Source organism: Mus musculus, chromosome 17, assembly GCF_000001635.26.
Source record: "Mus musculus strain C57BL/6J chromosome 17, GRCm38.p6 C57BL/6J".
Lineage (NCBI taxonomy): Eukaryota > Metazoa > Chordata > Mammalia > Rodentia > Muridae > Mus > Mus musculus.
Genome location: NC_000083.6, coordinates 68465684 through 68488535, shown reverse-complemented (window position 1 = coordinate 68488535; position 22852 = coordinate 68465684). Strand labels below are relative to the sequence as shown.

General features: G+C 39.0%; 1 protein-coding gene across 10 annotated transcripts in view; it reads right to left on the bottom strand.

Annotated features, from left to right (window-relative positions):
* Positions 1 to 22852, bottom strand: part of L3mbtl4 (L3MBTL4 histone methyl-lysine binding protein) — a 511181-nt gene that overhangs the window by 295543 nt on the left and 192786 nt on the right. For all 10 annotated transcript variants that reach the window (XR_003952134.1, XM_006524417.3, XM_006524416.3 and 7 more), the window contains 2 exons: positions 3738 to 3823; positions 1553 to 1663 (listed from right to left, as the gene is read on the bottom strand). Coding sequence is in view for 9 of the 10 variants with exons in the window: in XM_006524417.3 (XP_006524480.1) it covers positions 1553 to 1663; positions 3738 to 3823 (197 nt within the window). In the remaining variant the exon portion in view is untranslated. The remainder of the gene's footprint in view (positions 1 to 1552; positions 1664 to 3737; positions 3824 to 22852) is intronic.

Genomic DNA, 22852 nt, shown 5'->3' with positions numbered 1-22852 from the left:
ACAAGTACTTCATATTCTTTTGCTTCCACTAAGGACAGTTTGCGTGAATTACAAAGAATAACAAGAAAAATGAAATACTGCATTGAAGTGATCAGCTAAGTACTAAACGTTCAAAAGATTTTAAAATCTCAATGCTGAGATGGCAAATGAGAAATATAATAAACTCACTCAAGGAGATAAAGTTTTTCAAATTATATTTTTAAGATAATAAATAGGTCAGTTCAAGACATTAATATAATAAGCTGACAACAAATAAATGGAAAGCAGAATACATTTCTTAGAAATATCAATAAAATATTCCCTTAATAAAAATCTAGATCATTTTGTATGTTATTAAAACCACAGTGCAATAAATTTAAAATGAAAGCTAGTAACTAAACATGCCAGTTATAAATGTGAATGTATTGTAGAGCCAATGTGAGAAGATATTTGTCTTGCCACCTCAAGTGCCAGGAAGTAACCAGGAGCCGCAATAAGAACAAGGCACCACACTTAAAATGAGTGTAAGATACAATGTTGATAGCAAGGTATTACGGGAGACAACAGCTACCTGGTTCCCTGAACAGACTTATTTTATTTGTCAGAACAAAGAACCCCCACCATGTATGGGACTCACTGGTACAACCCCATGCTTGCCTCTGAATTTCATCAAACCCATGTACCTGCAACTGTATCAAAAATGAATTATTCAAATGAAAGATAAAGCAAATGAAATAAAGTTTCCTTTTAATTGTATCAAAGTACCATCCAACAAATACACTTTTTAATATAATGTGTATTTAAATTAGTTTACTTCATTGGTTTTATTACTATGAAAACAAACTGTGTTTGGATGGAGAAGTTGTTTTTAACTATTATTCTTTACAAAATATAATGAAGCCAAGCTGGCAAAAACTTTCTGCTCCCTGTAATGAAAAAGACCAAGTGATTTTATCTTAGAAAAGAAAATCATTTCAGAGATGTGTCTTCAACAAGGACAATACAGAAATCTGCTCATCAGCTCTTTGATTCAGCTCAAACTATTTGGCTATAGTGTCCAAAATGCAATATATACATATATATCAGATATATATATGAAGAAGAAAAGACAGACTTATAGAAATTATGACAATGATTTCAAGAAAATATTGATAATGCCAACAAAAAGAAGACAAAAATATTTTTTAAAAAGGAAGAACTTACAGAATGTCTAAGTAGAAACGTTTTACAGTCTCTCTCAGTTATGGTCCTGTCCAACCCAGAGATTTCTTATTTCAACATAAAAATACCCTAAGACATGCAAAGAGAGCAGAAAGGAGTGGGAGGTTTTAAAGCAGCACTCTGTAGCCATTCTGTGAGCTACATGGCCTCCTGCCTCAAGGAAACTGTTTCCATCCTCTATTTGCTGAAGTCAGTCAAGGCTACATCCATAATGGCTTTTCCCCACAGAAAAACTTTTCTCCTGCCAAAAACTATTCTGCATTAGAACTAAAAACTGAGGAAAATAAAGAGGTGACAAGATGGCGAAGGCACAAGAGATGTTGGGAAGCCAACATAATAAGTAAAGATGTACCTTTACTCTGTAGTCATCAACATCGGCAATGGTAGCAACACGAATCAACTGGGGGTTCCTTTTGTCCACAGCTTCCAACTTCATGTTTGGCAAAAAACCATGTGGAGTCCTCTGCAACATCACAGCACAAGAAGTCAGTGAAGCAGGCAAGCCAGGTGCCCACAACATCCCAATGGAAGAAGTTAGTGAAATCGGCAAGCCAGGTCACTGTTCCAGCATCATGGTCGTGGTACAAACACACAGATCTTTAACGATTAGTTTTAAGAGCATGTAGGACTTTATGCACATTTTCAAATCACTGCTGTGGAAATCTATTAGTAGAAAGAAAAACTTTGGACATTTTTGAGTTGACTATATAACACAGAGATGGATTCAGTTATGAATTTTATCATCAAGGTTTGAAAGGTTCTTAACTACAGTCTCTCTATTCATTTAGATTGTTTTCTGAGATCAATATAAAATAAGATTGTCTATTCTTTTCGCCGCCCATGGAAACTGTGTGTCTTAAAAGGCAGTCCATTTATTTAGCAAATCGCTCAAAAAGATAAACACGGTGTTTTCTAAATTTAAACTTCAAATACTCTTAGAGAGAAGCTGCTTACAAGTTCAAGTTAAGAACTCTCTTAAAATCTAACCACTATGTAATTTAAAGCCACTTAAGTTCTTCTTTCACCAACTCACCTAGGACTTGAGATTTGAGTTTTAAAATATTTGGGACCAAAAGTCCATAACGATAAGAATACAAGCAATAAGGGAAACAGGATAGGGAACTCACTGGGTGCAGTGGGTGTCCTAAGAAACGTAGTGGTCAAAAGTGAGACTATTCTAATGGTTTTCATAGGTTGGCTGAAGGCTTCCTGTCAAAAGCCATTTCACATGAAAAGAGTTCAGCTGACTTTATGGAGAAATGAAATCATACTGAATTCTTCAAGTCTACAGGTGGTAACCGTAAAACAAAACTCTATTAATATGTGAGTTATAAATAGTTAAGCCATTCTCCAGTATCTGGTAAACTGCAGCACAGCTTTTATGTGAGTATATTTTCTTTTGAAAGCATTACTACACCTATTAAATGGGCTGTGTCTGAGAAGTTTCCTTTTTTCTCCCGGATTGGTATTCTCCACAAGGAAGTTAATTGCTCCACATTGTAGATGTCAAATGTACATATTTGAGCTGAATTCTAGATAACCCATGACAGGTTTTACAGCTAAATATTTCTATCATCTTATTCATTCTCTAGGAAAAAAATCAAGTAAAGATATGGAAAAGGGCAAGAGAGAGAGAGAGAAGCTATCAGATATTTGGCATGTTTGCTATGGAAGCTTTGATGCCTTGAAACTCCTGTAACCTTGGACCCCTGACTTCTTTCCTCTGTGTACCTACATCTAGCCATTAAACTCTCTCTTAGAAAAATAAAACAGTGTTTTGTTTTGAATCTTATCTAGTCACCAGAATGATTAAAGGTAGGCTTTTAACACCAGCACTTGGGAGGTAGAGACAGATGGGTCGCTGTGAATTCAGGGGCATCTTGGTCTACATAGAGAGTTCTAGGACAGTCAGGGATATACAAAAGTAAGTCAAGCCAACAGGAGAAAAATCAGAATTTAGAAAGAATTTTTTTAAATCACCAATTTAGAACAGATATATTTCCAAACTATATCACTTCTGTGTGTAAAATGATTTACAAATTAATTTCTACCTAATTAAACTCTGAGTAAGCAAGTGTAAATCTGAACCCTTAAACATCAGTATTTTCATAATGGCTAGAAAAAAATGCTGCCCTCATATATATAAATCTATGCTCACTAGATTCCATCCACTGTCTCACCTATTTGATTATGTTACCATCATTGTCCAAGGAGTCCATGAACAAAAGACACAGAAAATCCAGAGTTCTCAACTCAGTGGGCCCAGAAATGGGCTTCAAGTTCACGTGCAGTGGCTGATGAGACACTCCAGGTTAGCACCTCTATGTCCTTCTTTGTGATTCCCTATAAGGAATTGTTCTCTATGTGCAGGAATGTAGGACAACAGCCCGTAAGTACAACGGTGCAGCGTTATGCAAAAGTGAAGCGAGTTGGCTATGAAATCAGCACCTGGATTTAAGAACTAGAGATAGATAGATCAGCAGCAGCCCGGCTCACCTGCTGCATGAAGGTAACAGTTGGGTACCACAGGAACTCACCATGCCAAAGGCCTTGGCGGGCACTGCCTTCGATTGAGAAGCTCGCAGGTAGTCTGTCCAGGAAAACTTATCTGGATGAGGATAACCTGAGGAAACACGTACACACACACACACACACACACACACACACACACACACACGTCAGAGGATTCCTCACAGATGCCCCATGTACTATGAACAACAGTCACCTGAAGACTCACTCTATATCATTGGAAGTTTATATTCTCTTGCTTCTGTCTTACACTCAGCAGTTTAGATTCTCTTAGGCTAACGCTTGAGAGAACCAAAGTCCATGTGCACAAGCACTCACTGAATACTTCATGCGTTCCGCTCACCAAGGACAGGCGGTTTTGCCAACACTTGGTAGACTGAAGTGGCAGCCAGGACTCTTGACTCCCAAAAGTTAGGCCCCTTAGGAGTTGGATAAAACCTAGAATCATCCATCTGACCTGTGCCATGAAACTGAAGAAAGGGTCTAAGAATCTTTCCAATCACTCCAATAAAGCTATACCTGGTTGAGGTCTATTCTTGTTACTAAGGCTGAGTAGCTTCAGTGTTGTAAAATAGCTATACTTACTTTTTCATTTTATTTTACTTTATTTTATTGTTCTGGCTTTCTGAGACTAGCTAATACTACATAACCCTAGTGGTCATCTTGTCTCCACCTCCTGACGGCAGGGACTACAGGAACAGGGCACATATGGGAAGCAGCCTACCACCAATTTTAGATGTATACATAATAGATGTTTAAATACGTATTACACATTTAAATGCACATGTTTGACACTTTCCAATACAACAACCTAATTTCTTTTGGCCACGTATGTTGGTACTTTTGACGTAACTGTTCTTTTATTATTAAGTGCCCTTGTCAGAGTTGTATTTGTGTTGTGTTATTCTCCTCTCCTTCATTTGCAGTAGTAATTAATATATTACATTTATCAGTGTTATCTCTCCTCCTCTCTCATTTCCCTAATCTTACTGTCATCCAATTAGTTTTATTTTAAAGTTGTTTTAATGAACAGAATTACAAAATATTTATTTTCTTAATGAATGAAAGTATTTCATATTATGAATCTATCATTATTGCCCCTGAATACAGTATTAGAAAAATCTATACAGCTGTGTGAATGAGTGTTCTTTTATTTCTACCTACCAAAGTTACAGCTAGCTAAATCATCATCCAAATGTGTAAGAGGTATTTCGGGTGGTTAAGGGTTTGTGCTTAAATATTTAAAATACCAAGTGTAAAAGGGAATAGGAAGGTAGAGTTGATAGAAGGGGGACATGAGAAACAGTGAGGGGCTTTAATTGTGGATTGGAAGAATCATATAGAAAGAGGGAGGGAGGGAGGAGGGATGAATAATTCTAAAGATTCCTAAGAAAGACATAGGAAGTTATATTGTTTTATGTTTATCTGAAATCACACACAAACACAATACACTTAAACATGCTAAGCACACATATACACACAGACAATACACTTAAACATGCTAAGCACACATATACACACAGGGCACACACACAAAACACTATTGTTGATAATGTTTACCCCAAGAGCCATCAACAGTCTAACAAAACCCTAATTCCAGGTGTGAGAAATCTAGTCACTGGTCATTGGAGTCTCAGAGACTCCCAAAACAGTGCAGGCTCTTGCCTTTGTGCATAGTGGTCCCCTCCAATCCCCAGAAGGTGAAGGTAAGTCCCTGCAGCTGAAGACACCAAGTTCTTCAGACAGAGAATATGAGATTTCTTTCTGGTGTAATCAGAAACCAACAAAAACTCAACATGTGTGGGTTGAAAAGCTTAAAATTAATATGCAATAATAAGATCTGGCAAGTTATTCAGAAATCTCTTCTGTTTCCTAACCAAATATATAGGATGATTGGGAAGAAAGTAAGAGAAGGGGGAAATGATATAATCATATTTTAATCTTAAAAGGTAAAATAGTTTTTAAAATGCTTATGATTGCATACTAAAATATCCATGAACTTCCCTGTAATTTCCCAGTATTGCTGATCATTTCCTTCATTTTTAAGCATTTTATAGAAAGCATATGTAGAAGATGTAAGTCAAACAGATGCCTGAACACTTTTTGCAGCCTACATACAGTCAGATCTAGATTCAGACAAGACCGTCCTGGAATCTTCCAAGCACCCCACTATTACTTCCTTCTGTATAGTACTCTCCTCCAGAGAAAGCCCACACTCCCTTCCAACCAAAGACTGGCATTGTATCGTTGCCTCTGTGTTTCGCCATACATAAACACCACCACACAGCTGGAGCCCATGTGTAGCAAATATATGGCACTCCATGGTACTTTGTGAGTACCCGTAGGGCACATAAAATTCATCTCCTGGTAGGTTGATCTTTAATACTTTGATGCTTAGGAGTGACAAATAGGTGAGCTCAGAGGATCTTGGAGCATGCATCCCTACCATTCTGAGCAGAACTCCAGGATAAAGGTCTTTTCTGTTCCTGCTACTTGTCTTAGAAGCACCACGGGAATGGGATGGCATTAGTTTATCACACTGCCTAGTGGTTCAAGAAGAATGAATCCTGGATAATACTAATTGATAGCCATCCGGTTGGGATTGGTAATGCCAGAGAAATAAGGGAAATGCACCATTCGCATGTTTTTCCCTATAAGAAAGCCCCAAATGCATGGGTAAGATCAGATTCAGGCTCCTGATAAGTGGATCCTTGATTATATTTTCTCCAGAAACCTAAGTAGAAACACATTTTAACCCCTGTAATATTGATCTGAACATATTGGAATCAAAAGGCACCAGCACAAGTCGCTATAGCCCTAACTAACTTCCTGGCCTTGGTGACCTTCCCATGGAGACATACGGTGATAACCAACACTCTACTTGCAGACAATGAAAGACTCGGACGTCATGGAGTGCTAGTCACTGTAAACGTGATGGGCAAAGGCTCCATTTAATAGCCAGTAGTAAAAGGGATCTTCCATTAAGGCATGGATCCAGTTAGGATAGAGGAAATACAGACCCTAAACACCTAAACACGTACATCGAATAAACTAAGCACCACGCTAACATGAACCAGTCACCCAAGTGGCTTGAATCATGGATAATGCCAAGGGAAAGCTTCCCACCAGATTGCACAAGTAAACAAAGCACTCCATGCTCAGCTTCATACAAGAACGCCATGTTTTGTTCTTCTGAGGAAGAAAGAGATGCCTGACACTTTATGTGACTCATCCAAAGGGAAACAAGTCAAAGCGAGATCTCCGCTGGAGCTCCTGTCTCCTGGCCTGCTGTGCCAAGACTTACTGAGGGCTACTGTACCTCTGTAAGATCCCCCACCCTGACCGTGGTCAAGAGAAAATACTAAGAAAACAAGGAGGTTGGGTCCAGTAGCAACTAAGCGCTGGATGGTTTGTCTTAGTATCCTAAGAGTGTGGATTACCCAAAATGCCTAGCAGACAACACTCATTCATCACTCTGTTTTGGTTTTTGAGTAGAACTAAAGGATGCCTGATGCTCATCTCCGCATGCACACCTCTGGCAGGAAAGCTGTTCCAAACAGAAAGCCCAGGCTTCCTACAGGAAAGTCATTCCAAACAGAAAGCGCTCCCATAGAAGTGTCTATATGTGAGGGATGGGGAGATGGGGGAGGGGAGGCATTCATTGACCACAGATCATGTGATCACTAAGGGTCCCATGCCAACCCTATATGACGTCGAGCTAGCCTGTGATTCTAGAAGCCTTAATCCCCATAAAGCCTGAGATAATGAATCTGTGAAAGAATCGGTTTTCAGATTTGCTTTGTTCAACGAACACTAGAACAAAGCTCTCGTATTAGAGAGCCAAGGATGCCAGAAGCCTCCAATGCATATTTAGCTCCACACAGTTAAAGAAGAGGGCTAAAACCTTCAGGCCAAGTAACTAAATAAGCCTAGTCACAGGCTGTCAGATCTGTTACCTGGTCACCCATCACTCTTTGATCTATCATTTGGAGAACTGGGCCACTGGCTTTTTCTCAAAACAGATTTTGTTAAGTTTTCTTTCTGTTTTGTTGTTGTTATTATTTGTTTGCTTTTTAAGATAGTGTCTCATTACATAGCTCAGGCTAGCCACAAATTTCCAGCTATCCTCATGTCTGCTGAGATCACAGGTATGGACCACCTTAGCCAGTTCAGACTCTGCAATTTTTTTCTGTTCAAAATAGAGCTGAGTTGAAATTCACGCAAAAAAAAAAAATTAAATAAAGAAAAGAACACAACTCAGCATCTAGCGAAATTACCAACTAATGAGTCTGTGTGGCTTTTGCTAGCACCGTACATGACCTTGCCCACTGTCCATTTTTTATGAATTTTAACCATTCAGGTCAAGTAACCAGGATCCTAGCTCTCGCCCTCCTAAACTTTGAATTAAAATCTGTAGTCATTCTGTCTTTGTTTCCCCCTCTCATTAACTACATAATATTCCAGAGTTCTTCTATGACTGACCTGACTATTCTCTTATGTCATTACTATATTGTTCCTTGTTAAAGCCCCAGACCCCAGCTATTCTTCACTCTTAAGCTTCGTCTAGTTGATAGTTTTTTAGTTAATCAATTCATACCCTGACTACCCATGACAGTGAACTGCCCATTTAGGATCTAGCTTATTACTACCAATACAATAATTCTTGAAGTCATAAATAATTATTGCATTTTGGAAACCCAATAAGACATTTCTTTTCGGCATGAATTTTTCTATTGTAATTTAGCGCTACAGGGAAATCACGATACAATTACTGACTACCAGCAATATTTCACATATTCTACAAATGTCTAAGTTATCTTAGATATCCAGCTGATAGGTGGTTTTGGTGATATTGAGAAAGCACTGCTGTTATTCCTGGAGAGTCACTTCTCGGGTCTCCCTTGGTTTCAAGGATTGTGTTCTTCATCTCAGGAAATCGCCTCCACTGAGCGTTGATTCAGAAGCTTCAGTGGGAACGCACAGTTTGTAAATGCAGACATCAACACTCATCCTCACTGTGTCCCCCTCTAAATACAGCCAAATATTAATAAAGACATTTACAATTTTTAGTACAAATTCATTTTTGTATCTGTGTGAGTACATGAGAGGGCGTGGCTGCGTAGAAGCTGCCACATGTGAACAGAGGCTAAAGGACGGCGTGTGGCAATCAATTCTCTTAGGATAGAACTCAGGTCAGCAGGCTTGATGACAGGGTCCTTTCCCTGTTGAGCTAGCTAAATGGCCCCAAATAAAGGTATTTTTAAAAGAGTTCTTAACAACAATGTAAGGGTCTAATTAATTGCAAAGAATGAACAGCTCAAACCCCAATGACAGGGAAGGGAGTGTGGGTGTTCTTGAGTATGTGTGTATATACAATCACTTGGGAGAAAGCAAAATAAGTATAGCGCAGAGTGCCAAGGATTCAAGATGTTTTTCTTCTGGGAAGCAACAGTAATTTCTGGACTCACTGCAGTTAGCTACTGTCCTCTGGCTGGATGGTAACTAACACAGGGGAGGTCAAAGAACAGCTCAAGGTCAAAGTAAGAAGTCACTTCTTCTGAGGTCAACCACTAAATCCTTCCAGCCACCATGTGCAGAGTGGGTTATTACCAAGGAACTGGAGAAGTCTTAGCCCCATAGCAACTGAAGAAAAAAAAAAAAAAACACCACTACTAATTGGAATCAGCATGATTGTGCTGTTGGAAAAGGTAAAGGTGCTTAATGTGTAAAAAAACACTAAGGTCTTGATGTGGTTTAATGCACTAATTAGTTCACAGTCACTAAGAAAAGGGGACTAGCAAAAGTGCTTTTAGGTGGAAGGAATAACCAATAGGAGGGAAAATTAGAAGGCAATGAAAATAGCAAGTTTTGCAGGTGGAGCACTATAAATATAATGCTATTGAAGCAAACTAATAAATAAAGCACAACTAACACAGTAATATAACGACACAGTGAAAATAGATTAAAAGCCAATGGGTTATGTCAACAAAAATTTCTGGAATTGTGAAAGGCAAGCCAGTGAATGAAAACTGACCCAACGGGACTCCGAAAGCCCAGACATAAATCGGTTAAAGAGAATGCCAATAAGGAATAAGGGATTTGTGAGAATGCAGGAGCCATTACAGACACATCTGCAGGCAGCACCATAGGGCCAGAAGCATATGGCTGCTTTAAGTTCTGACACGCACTGTTAGACTTATGTACAGGTTCAAGTGGTCTGATTGTCCTGCATCCTGATCAACAGTTTCTAATTAAGTGATGGTCAAGATGGCAACCGAGATTGATCATCACATATCCACCCCTTGTCAACAGGACATCTTCTCACGTTATGCTTAATCTCCATATGAAAACAGTAACATACCAACTCATAATCTTACCTAACATGGTATAACTATCCCACCATGCTTTTCCATAATGGAGTCTCTACTGAGCTCGAATCTGGCCTCTTGTTGCCAACTGAATTCTCCCACAGCCTTTGTTATAGACTCATTACTATCTCTAAAGATCTTGCAAATAGCAGCCACAATCTCCCTACCCTCCTAACTCCTTGCTAATATTCTAACACTACACTACACTACACTACTCTACACTACACTACACTACACTACACTACACTACACTACACCCATCCCATGTCCAGAACTTTAAAATAACAAATATACTGTAGAAATGATAATCAAACTACTTAGCACTGTGTGATTCTCCCTACAAAGCATTCGTCGCTTTTCTAGACAGGCATTCACTCTTTGATTAACCACTTTGTTCTTTATAATCATCACAGATTCATTTAACAAATGAAACCCCATCTCTGTCTGCCATCAGCCTTAATGTCAACAAAAACAGCCTGTTCCCCCTCATAACATACATAACAGATTACAGTGCCCTATACAAAGTAGGGTCTGTGACTTCTTGATAGTACAAAGCAGAAAGTTAAAGAGCAAACAGGGAAATGGTCAGGGAAGGAGAAAGCAGCTGACATACACCAGAGGATGCATGGTACTTGAATATCACCACTTAGCAAGCATTACACGGATCTGTCTAATCAGTATCAGTGAATGTTAGAAACTAGTGAGTATAGATAGACTATTTGTATAATCTTAGAGTAATCCAGACAGACATGGATTCATTCCATTAGGGATGAGGTAATTGTACAGTGGAGAAACTTGGATCTCTCCCCTACAGTTCTGTGACCAGGTTACCACTAACAGGAAGAGACAGTTTGCCATGTATACACCTGTCAGGACACAATAAGAACAAACATGGCTATTGGCATGGCTTCTGGGATGTCTGAGGTCCTGTAGAAATCTCAAGGATTCATCTAATCATTAAGAAGCATGTACCAAACCTGGGTGGAGGAGCACCCTCCCATTTTGAAGTTCCCAAAAATGTTAAGTGCATAAACAGTAGAGTGAAGAACATTTGCCTTAGCGAAGGATGTGCAGGAGCCAGGAATGTAATGTGTGCTCTTGGGTCATCTGCATGTTTTTCCACTTATTTGCTATCCTATGAAGGATATTATTTATGATAGGAAGCAAAACTTTGGCAGTTTAATCACTTAGTTTGGCAGGGAGGTCTTTTTTTTTTCCTGGTCCCACACTACTTTAAATAATCAAAATATCTATGACTTAAAGTAAACAATCTTAAAAGGCCATCAGGGAGCTCTTTGAGGATGCTCAGCATCACTTCTTGCCTCCTCTCTTCCTCCCTACAACCAGACCCTGTAGGCAAGTGTTTTAGTCCTGGAGTGCTTCATTCTATGAGTGCAGGGGCTTTTGGCATTTCACCTCTAATTCCTTCCACCCAATAGTCCTTTGTATGGCATCAGATTTCACATGCCCATTGGAGACCGATTTAGACACTGTTTCTCTTGTGAAATTCTCATTCCATGTGCCTAGTGCTGCTCTGGAAGGTGTCCTGCTGCACTCAGATGTCTGAGTGTAAGACTTTATGTAGCTTGTTGAAAGAGGAGGGCAAAAAAGTTCTTAAAGTGCTCTGAAAACTCAGCTTGGAGATCACCAGCAGACAAAGGCAGGTTTCCTCATCTCTCTGGACAACATGTCCCCACCAAAGAAGATAAAAATCGGTCCAAATGTCTCAAAGTTGCCTAGATAACAGGGAATTGTGGGAAAGTCTCTGCCACACTGGGAAACTGAGAAGAAATGAGACCCTAAAATCAGATTCCACTTCACACCAATTATGTCAGATAGAAAGACAGACTAGTGTCAGTCAAGGTGACGAGAAGTAGGAATGGCCATGCTCAAAACAATGCAGATAATGTAGAGCTGTGGAGAACGGCAGGTGGGACCTCAATAATGTGGACACAGCACTACAGAATTATTCAAAACTTCCAACCCCAGCTACAACACCATGAGAACCACAAGCACATGCTCAAACAAAACCAAATATTCATAGTATATATGAATATTTATACTCATACTATGAAATGTATGAATATTTATACTCATAGTATATACTCAAAATATACCCTAAGTAGAAATAACTCAAATGCTTGCCAAATAGATAAACAGGCCCACAAATTGTATTTTATCCATTTAATCATATATGCTAGATGAGGTACTGATGCAAGTACATTGTGGATTTAACAAAGACACTATGCTCAAGGAGAGCAGCCACTTACAAAGGCTACATTGTTTTGCTTTCAGAAAAACATCTGGGACAGGTACATTTGTAAAACCTCCAAGTAAATTAGTGGTTGTCATGAATGTAGAAAGATGGAGGATTACAGAATAATAGGTAACTACTGGGAATTCCTTTCTGGGTTATCGAAAGTGTTGTCAGAATGAATGTGGTAATCATTACACAACTCTGTAAATATGGTGAAAATATTGACGAGGCCCTCTTTAAATGGATGGCTTCTACAGTTGGTGGTTTTCACTTCCATAAAGCTGTTAAAGAAACGGTAGGCTTGTCTTTTAGAACAAGATTCCCCAATGCTCTCCATTCTGTCACTAAGAAGACCCTGAGAACACATGTACTGAGCACAGCTTAAGAGGCCATGCAGTAAGCACTCCAAAGTGAGCAGCACTGTGTGCAGAGGCTCTCCAGTCTCTGCTGTGCCTCCAGGAGACCAGCCATACTGCCAAGCTCGTGCATCCTAAAAGTCTCCATGGCTGGGAGGGTTTCCCGCCAACTTGCCTATTTCGCGAGGGAGAACTAGAGAGCAGGCTCTTCTCATTAGCTACAGAACAGCCTGTCACATTGCCTGTTGAAGAAAGTCTCTTCATACTCCACAGTCTGATGAACATGACACACTGGGTGATAGAGAACAATGTAAATTCATATACATACACTTCTTTATAAATGGCAGTTCCCTTCTCTTTATGTCATGAAATATTAAGATATTATTTACACATAGCAACTTTCACATGAAAAATCAACAGAGAAAAAAAAAGAACGTTTGGTGCAAAATTGACTGATTTTCGTCATTAATTTTAATAGGCTCGACATAAAGGCCAGTCTTGAAGTTTGAAGAAATATAATCACACAAATTCTGAAAGAAAAGTTTCTAAGGTCTAAGAATTTTGAATATCTGGCAGGATAGAGGAGCTTCACGTGTAACTGGCATTTCAAAAATAATCTACTTTGGCCAGATAATCTACTGTGCAACCGAAATGGGCAAGGAAAACAGCTTTGGGGGGCAGCTGCCTAGCAGGTGCAAGGCCTTTAGTTTCACTCCAGTATTGTAAAAATAAAACAAAAGGGAAAGGGGGACCTGTGTGCCCTCTGGATGTCAGACCCCTCTCCAGGAGATCTGGCCACCTGCCCAAGAGAAGGTCTGAGTCACAGCATCCCACCTAGGAACTAATGGTGTATTTCTACATGTAGAAAGAAGACACAAATTCTTATTTACCTTTATAGATCTTTGCATCTTTGAATAATAATGTGATAAATATTGTGATTTAAAATGTGTGCTTGTAGATGGCTGACAAGAGTTAACAGATTGCCTAGATGGAGGAATTTATAAAAAATAAAATAAAATAAAATAAATGGCAGTTCCCTTTCAGATACCAGAAATAAGGAAGAAAAGTAGAGCCGCCATTTATGATGTCTGCATCAAGAGAATTAATTTTAAGTTTAGTTTGATTTCTATAACTAGCATACAAAGTAACAGGTTTCTTAATGTTACTTTCATATGTACTGAGGTTTGGTTAATACTAACCAACTCCTCTTCTCCGTGCCCCTGTCCCCTTCCCATGCTCCCCTGCTCCCGCTTCAATTTTCATTGCCCATGTGTTCCATGACCCTTCTCTTCCTCCTTCCTTATAGCCCCACACCTTCTCCCCTCCACTGGGCCCTTTCCTAGTTTCCTGGCTTCTACCCACACTACAAAATTAATTTTAGCTTTCCAGAGGTAGTTCACTCATATTTCATCAGACACTGCAGGTAGCTTTACTTAATCCCATTTATCTGGAGCTGATTCCTCACTGAACACTACCTGACCCACGGATGCTCTCTCCACAGGGCTTTGTGAGACATGATTGCCCTTGTTGAGAGAGCCATTAATTCTTCAAATGGTTAGAAACGTTTTTTAAAAGTCTATTACCTACTTATAATTTCAACTAATGCCTCAGCCAAAGGTTGTCCCAAAGAAGTGAAAGTGTCTTGTTTTCAGTCTTCTGTGCAATAGCAATGTAAACTATAGCTTAACATGTGAAGGTGTATCAGTGAAATGATACTGTGTTTGACCTGTTACATGTTTACAAATGGTCTTCTGTGTCTCATCTCCCTTCCACCCTTCATGGTTATCTAGAACCCATGATAATCTCCCTAAACACCTGGGGAAATGACTCAGACCAATTTGTGCTATTCTGCTGTCAAAAGCTTTAATTGTCCCCGGAAGTACATAAGCTTTGGCAAATAGAGAAAATACACATTTTCTGACAAAAAAATGTAATTGAAGAAATAAAATCTTATGATCTATAAACATGAGCATATTTATGCCTAAACATGTTTAAAATCCATAAACATATGTAATGTTCAAAAGATAAATTTGTTTTCTGTAAAATAATTCTCACCAATAAAGTTTGGAACTAATTGCTACCAGAAACAAACCAATCAAATGGATAATGTGTAATTTTACTTCTATTGTACTATGCATAAACATGAAACATATGTATGCATAAAGACTCTAATTCAAGTCTTACATAATTTATATGTTGTAAACCATTTTGTTTTGAAATATCCTTACTTTTTCATCTATTCTGAGAGGTCACCTTGGTGGGTTTTACATCCTCGATTCAGAGTCATTTGCCTCCATGGTTACAGATTGTTCCCTGCTTGTCAGGCTTTCAGATTTGTGGAGAAGGATGTGAGGTTATATTGATATTCCTGCTTTGTATACAAGTTGTCATTTTTCTTTTATTATTCAGTGGTGTGTGTGTGTGTGTGTGTGTGTGTGTGTGTGTGTGTGTGTGGTGTTCTTTGCATTTTCCAAATCTTGACGGTGATAGTGTACTGAAGAATTTCTATCTCGTCACATGGAGTTGGGGCTGTAAATGCCTCCGGTGTTTGGAAATCTAATTCATTCCCTAGGGTAGGGAAATTTTCTGCTATAATTTCATTAAATGGTTTGTCTATTCCTTTTGACTTTATCTCTCTCAAATTCTATCTTCTGCCTCATAGACTCCATGCTTGGCCTCTGAAATGTATTCACAGTATTCACAGAAATCTTGGTGGCATTGCTTAAGAGTTCCTTATAGGTTTCTGATTATATTCTTGTTCAGCTTTGGCCTCCATCTTGAGTTTGTACTTTAAGGTCAGTTCTGGCAATGGGTTCCTCTCTGACTGACAACTGTTTTTAACCCAGCTACTCTCTTTGGCTCTTTCTCAATGCTTCAAATTTCTTGCTGAATTTGTCTTCCATCTTTTGCACTTTCTCATGTAACCTGCTATTTTTGTCTCCCTGGAGATGGTCTTCTCAAGGTTTTGGATAGATTTCCTTAGTCCATGCATCTGTGTTTTAGACTTCTCTGTGGTTGCTAATCTGAATTATTTCTCAGATATTTCTGCTGTCTCTGTGATTCTGAATTCTGTTGCAGGGGAACTGGGTAGTTGAGGATGGGTCATGGTAAGTAATTATGTAATGTTCTTTTATCTCTAGATCACTTAGAATAATTTGCTTTCTGGTTATATCTTACTCTTCTTCCAACTCTATCTCCTTATCTTGTTTTCTGTTAATCCTCCTAGAAGGAAGTCTGCATTAAATCTAGCTGTGGAGACTGGAAAATCTTCCTGGTTTGGGTCCCAGAGATGATCCTGTCTTGACACAGTGAAATCAGGATGGCCTGTGAAGCATATGTTGACTACCAGAATGTCTCAAGGGAGTTAAATCACCATAACACAATGAGCTTCATGAAGCAGTTAGGGCTAAAGTCATATAATTTCTAGACCCACAGTGAATTCTGTGAGAACTGGAGTCAAAACTTGAAAAGTTATGCTCACCAGTGCAATAATGGAACAAATGTTATTGGCTAACTACTAATTAGATTTAAGGTCCATCCTACAGAAGAAATGCATAGTCCAGCTATAAATATGACTGAGAACCCTTTGTTGAGGAGTTCACAGGCAACAGAAGTGAATCTAAAATTATTTTGCTAGACAAACAACACAGTATCGAACTGCCCTCTAAATTTGTGTATCTATTCCCACTATTGATGCAGCTCTCAGGTCTCATCAGAGAATCCTTTCTATGTTGTAGAAGATAAAATTATCAACAATAAACGAGATGTTTATATCACACACCCATCTCCAAAAGATCTGGGAGCATTAAGGAAAAGCAAATAGACATTCAGAACCAAGGGTCAGGAAGAATAAGGTGGAATGGTGTCTTATAAGCATGAAAACACCAAGGTACTTATAAATCACTGCAGCTGCAGCTGTCTGCCACGCCTGTCAACATTCCAGCATGGGGTAGGGGAGTTCATGGATCTTCAACCCTAGCTGAGGAGATACAGGTAATTGGTGGCTGCTGATAGAGGAAGAGTCAGTTTTGATTAGGGGATTATTCACTGGATCAGTTATATTTAGTCAATGGTAGGTCATCCATTCTACACTGAATGGCTACATCCACATGTGAACAGGGATAGTAAAATTCATTTCAGTTTGCTATCAGAAAGAGAGAGATTGAGAGGGAAAACAACGCACAAAGTTAGGCAGGGGTGGCGAGGTGAAGGATAGTTCTAGGGGGAAGTTAGAGAAGAAGGATTGGGATGGCTACAATCAATATTCACCCTAAGGATGTGTGAAATTCTAAAATAATTAATAAAGTACTATACAAACAGCTGAAAGAGTCAGATGCAGATATGTGCACTGAACCAAAAGGCAGAAGCTGCTGACTCCTATGGTTGGATTAGGGAAAAGCTAGAAGAAGCTGAGGAAGAGGGCAACCCTGTAGAAGGACCAGAAGTCTCAATTAACCTGGAGCTCTGAGATCTCTCAGACACTGAGTCACCAATCAGACAGCACACACCAGCTGATATGAGCCTCCCAACACATATACAGCAGAGGACTGTGGGTCTAGGTTCAGTAAGAGGAGATATACCTAACTCCAGGGAATGGGGAGGTAAGGTGGGGTGGGGGTTGAAGGGGTAGGGACATTCTCATGGAGACAGGGGGAGGAGGTATGGGATGGGGAACAGTCAGGGTGGACCGGGAGGGGGATAAAATCTGGAGTGCTAAAAAAATGATTAAATAATTTTTTAAAGAAATCAATTAAAAAATAATAATGTACATACAATGATTACTTCTAGTAAGATTTATCCTGGGAATACAATATTGGTATGGCATGAGAATCTGTGAATGTGGTCATATCAAATTAATACAGTAGAAGACCGTCTTTTTTATTTAAAGAACGAGAGTTATACAATTTGCAAAACCCAACAGAGTCTATCATATTTAACTGTAAAAGACTAAAATATTTTCCCATAAAATTGGTGGGGGGAGTTCCTTCCAGTGGTTTACTACAAGGGATAAATTAGACAAGAAACAAAAGTGATTGAGAACACTCAGGAATAAATAAAAGTACCTCTATCTGCATATGATATAATTTCACAGACAGAAACCATAAGGAATGCCCCAGGAGAGTAGTAGAGTAATTCAGAAAAGCTTCAGGATAGAAGATCAATATGAGGAAACAAACTATATTTTAATACTAACAATAAACTATCAAAAACTAAAATCAATAACAATTTCATTTATAACACCATTAAAAAGAATAGACTTCAGATATAAGACAAGAAAACAACAGGCCATATGGATATGCCTAAAAGCTTTTCCATAAACTATCAGCACACTGAATCTAACAACACAATAAAAGAATGGAATAAAATAAAAATCAGGTAGACTTCCCCCCAAGAATACAATTGTGATTTATCATAGGAAGATCAATCAATGAAATGATTACAGGAAAGAACAAAGGAGAGAACTATAAATCCCTCTCCAGAGATGCAGAAAGACATTGATTAGATAAAGCCAATATGGGGAAGGAAACTTGTTTTGTTTTAGATGGGAAAGGAGTGGTATACTATAGGAGGTGGGGTGTGTACGTGTTCAGTGAATATTCATGAAAAGCTCTCAGGGAAAAGGGAAATGGTATTAATCCAAAAAGAAATCTTATTTAAACTTAAAGTCATATTATTATATCAACAGTAAGATGCTTGAACCTTGTTCATAAGGATCAAATCGAGCAAGGGCCATTTCTAGTACGACACTGCAGACACAGGATGAACAATTGGGCAAGAAAGACCAGCAAAAGGCAACCAAACTGTAAATGAAGAAATAAATGTACCTCTTATGACAGACAACATGACTGCATGTCTGAAAACCCATGAAAATGTTCAAAGACGCAAATTACACATGGATTGAATAAACTAATTCAATAAACATGAACACACAAGATTAGATATATTTTCCACTTCCAAGGTAAGTTAAGAAACTATTCCATCTATAATAACACCTAAAAAATATTAACTACCCAAGAGAAAATTTAATCAAAGGGAACTTTTTAAAAAGTTGTTAACTAAAAACTAGAAAGCATTGAAGAAAATAATTAAAGACAGCCTAAATAAATTGAAAACATCTCATCTCTATGGATCAGAAAACTCATCACTAAACACTGTATTTTCCAAAGCAAGCTATACATTTAATTCAACCCTTTCAAAATGACAACAGTTATTTTTGTTGCAAAAGGAAATCCTCAAATTCATAGAGCATGAAAAGGCCCCAGTGAAGAAAACAGTCTTGAAAATTAGGAGTAAATTTGAAGAACTCACAATTTCTACTTACAAACTGGATTGCAAAGTGGTCTTGGCACATGAATAGAAATATTGTCTATATTCTTTTTGAATTTGTTTATGGCAGTAGAATATTGCATATTATATTTGCATTTGCTTCATGCGATAGAAACCGTGACTTCAGAAATGAACCCAACCTTCTATGGTAAATTTAGTCTCAAAAAAAAAAATGCTACATGGAAGATTGAAAGGAGAAAGAATGGTCTCTTCAGAAACAGTGCTTGGAAACTGCATAACAGATTCAAAGGAATGATCAGAACCTCTGTCTTGGGTCATGTGCCACAGTTCATTAAACATGAACAATGACTTCAATCCACAGGTAATATTTTTACCTGGTATTTTAACAATAAACTATCTGACTTGAAAATAAAATTAAGAACCACAAAAAGACTAGATAATATACACATAATGTATTGGAGGATACAGTGGTTTGAGAGTGAGCCCACTCTCCTCTAATGTTGTTAAAGTCACAGTCCCCAGAACAGCACCATAGAAGGCACCCAGTTCTTCTGAGGCAAGGATTAGTGACAGTTCCATTAGTTACTGGGGCCATCAGATGCTTTGCAGGGAACCATGTGAGTTCCTGCTTGTGGGCTGCTTGCTGCTTGCAAAGAACAAGACCTGACCTGCCTTTCTTTCTTTCTTTCTTTCTTTCTTTCTTTCTTTCTTTCTTTCTTTCTTTCTTTCTTTCTTTCTTTCTTTCTTTCTTTCTTTCTTCCTTCCTTCCTTCCTTCCTTCCTTCCTTCCTTCCTTTCTTTCTTTCTTTCTTTCTTTCTTTCTTTCTTTCTTTCTTTCTTTCTTTTTTGGTTTTATGAGACAGGATTTCTCTGTGTAGCCCTGGCTGTCCTGGAACTCAACTCACTCTGTAGACCAGGCTCGCCTCGAACTCAGAAATCTGCCTGCCTCTGCCTCCTGAGTGCTGGGATTAAAGGTGTGCACCACCACACCCGGCCCTGACCTGCCTTTCTGCTATCTGCCCTTGTCCTGGCTACACCATTTGTTTCTCCTTATCTCCCAACCATAGGCCTCTGCTGCCCATCACCTGTCATAACGTGATACAACCTCCCACAGGAGTGAACTGACTCAGCTGCCGTACAGGTAAGCCTTCAGAACTGTACAGACACATTTTTTTTCTTTATAAAATTATCTTCCTCAAATATTCCATTATAGAAATGTGAAATCAATGCAAAGGGTGATATGAAGACTGAAAATATGACCTGGAGAGACGGCTCAGCAGTTAAGAGCACTTGCCGCTCTCCTAGAGCACAGGAGTTTGGTTCTTGGCGCCCACTTCAGGTGGGCTCCTACCCACCTGTAAATTCAGCTTTGGGAAATGAGACACTGTTTTCTGGCCTTGGAAAGCATTTGCAAGCAGGTGACATACACTCACACAGACACACAAATACACGCTTAAATAAAAACCAAATCCTTTACAAAGAACATGAAATGAAGCGTAGAAGGCAAAATATAACATTTGCAAAGCATCTGTCTGGCTTCTATCACAATATACAATCACCCACTCAGAATATACAAAGTTTTTGACAACAAATAGTACAATATTTGAATGTTGAAAACTTTAAAGAGGCAGTTTAAAGTAGATGAGGGATTTGAATAGACATGTCTAAGAAAATACACCAATGGCAGAAAAGCACTTGAGACACTGCCCCAGCTATGACAAGTGGCAAACAAACAAACAAACAAAGCACAAACCCAAAATAAATCACAATAAGTTTCTACTTTGTATCCAGCAGGACAATGTTTCAGAAAAGAAACGAAAGGGAGATTTACTCAATGTGGCCACACTGGGAAGAAAGACTAACACAGCTAGGGAACACCCCAAGTGCATCTTTGGGTCATGAAGTGAGATCAAAGTTTACACAAAGAGTTAAGTGCATACACATTTAAGTAGCCAGTGTGTGGTCCCAGTCACTGCCGACCAATCAGTCTCTGGGTCTCAGGCTTTCTTCTGCACAGTGGGATGACATGCTGTTAGGACAGTGTGAGATCTCTTTCTGAGAGATGACATCTGCTCTGGCTGGCACCCCTTATCCTTCTCTCAGTATGAGATTATTTTAACCATAGAAGCACAATACAGAAAAGGATGCCCAGTATATGGGGGAGGGGAAGATCCCATTTCTTGCAGGAAGGTAAAATGGCAGAGACTCTTTAGGAAAGTTTCTCAGATACTATAAAGCAGAATTACCATGTGTGACCCGGCAATTCTAGCTGCTAGGTATACAAATATAATTAAAGGAATGAAAACACATATACAATGAGGAGACTAAATGCAAAAGCTTCCTCATCATTATCCTGAACCAAGAGGTACAATGTAACCAAACATCCAGCATTCAAGAGGCTCACAAATCCACTGTGTGAGCATGCTCAACCAGGAAGACCAGCTGCTGATTACTCTCGAAACATAGTTGCCACTATGGTGCATTTTGCAAGGTCAATTGTTACTGTAGCTTGCAATAGTACACATCTGGGTAAGGCCTGTGATGACTTTTCTTCATGAGGGTACAGGAACAGTCTACCAATGCTAGGATGAAGCTTCCAGGCAACCTCCACTGATTTCCCTAGTGGTGACACCAGCATCCATTCCCCACCAGCAGTGAAAAAGCACAGCAGAAGTTTTTAACAGGATTCTGAGAGTTCCGGGGACAAAAGCAAGAACTGGCAACTTCAATTCTTCCATACATCAGTAAAATCGGTGAACTAAAGAGAGAAACTAGCTTTGCCTGTGTTAATCTGCCAGTTGGCGGTGTCTTCAGGAACAGCCTATTTCAATAAAATTGTGCTGGATGGCTGGCAGCACTGCCTGCAGCTACGGCATATGGGGTGGTGTCTGGGAAACTTTTGGACAACAACTCAAAAGGATGTAACCCATTTGTGAAACCGGGGTTTTTATCAGTACTTATGTTATCTACTTGGGATACCCTCTTCCCCATTATGTGATGGCATCATTTAAATTGCTTTCATGTACGTATGTATTTTACAAAGATTCTTTATTAGTGTGTTTTTCATGGCCTTTGGTCTTAGTTATCTCTCTCTCCAAGTTCCATCCTCTGCCTTCCCATTCCTTACTTTTTATTTCCCCTCATTTAATTTCCTTTCTATACACATATTACACTGTATTTTATTTCCTCTTCCATGGAAAAATCCTCCCTCCGGTTCCTTATTAGCTACCTAACCTCTGCTCCAAAGGGGCATCACATGATCTAAACCTTGAAAGCTAACACCCACATATGAGAGAAGAAAAACTTCTTATTTTCTTTGTTTGTCTTTCTTGGCCTGCATTACCTCAGTCAGGGTGCTTATGGCTAGCTCTGTTCACTTACTTGTACATTTCATAATTTCATGTTTCTTAGCATCTGAATAATATTCCGCTGTGTCAGTGGACATTTCCATGACCCACTCATCCATCAATGGACACCTTGGCTAGTTCCAATTTCAGGCTATTATAAGTAGAGAAGCAATGTACACAGAGGAGCAAATATTTCTGTAGTGTGATGTAGAGTCCTTTGGGTGTATGTCCAAGAATGAGACAGTTGGATCTGGCTAGTACTCAGCTGGAAGCCCCATGTCTGCTGAATAGCATTCATGGTGCTAGAGGGTACGACTCATGCTACCAAGAAGAAGAACAACCATCAATAGCATCCAGCTATGAACCCTGCGAGCTATCATAACGACCTGTGCTAGACATGCTCACTTGTGCAAACATAGCATGGTGATTGGGAGAGTAACAAACTACTTTTTAATTGAATAAAAGCTCCTTCCATGAGGTGGAACCCATACTTTATGCTGGTAATGAG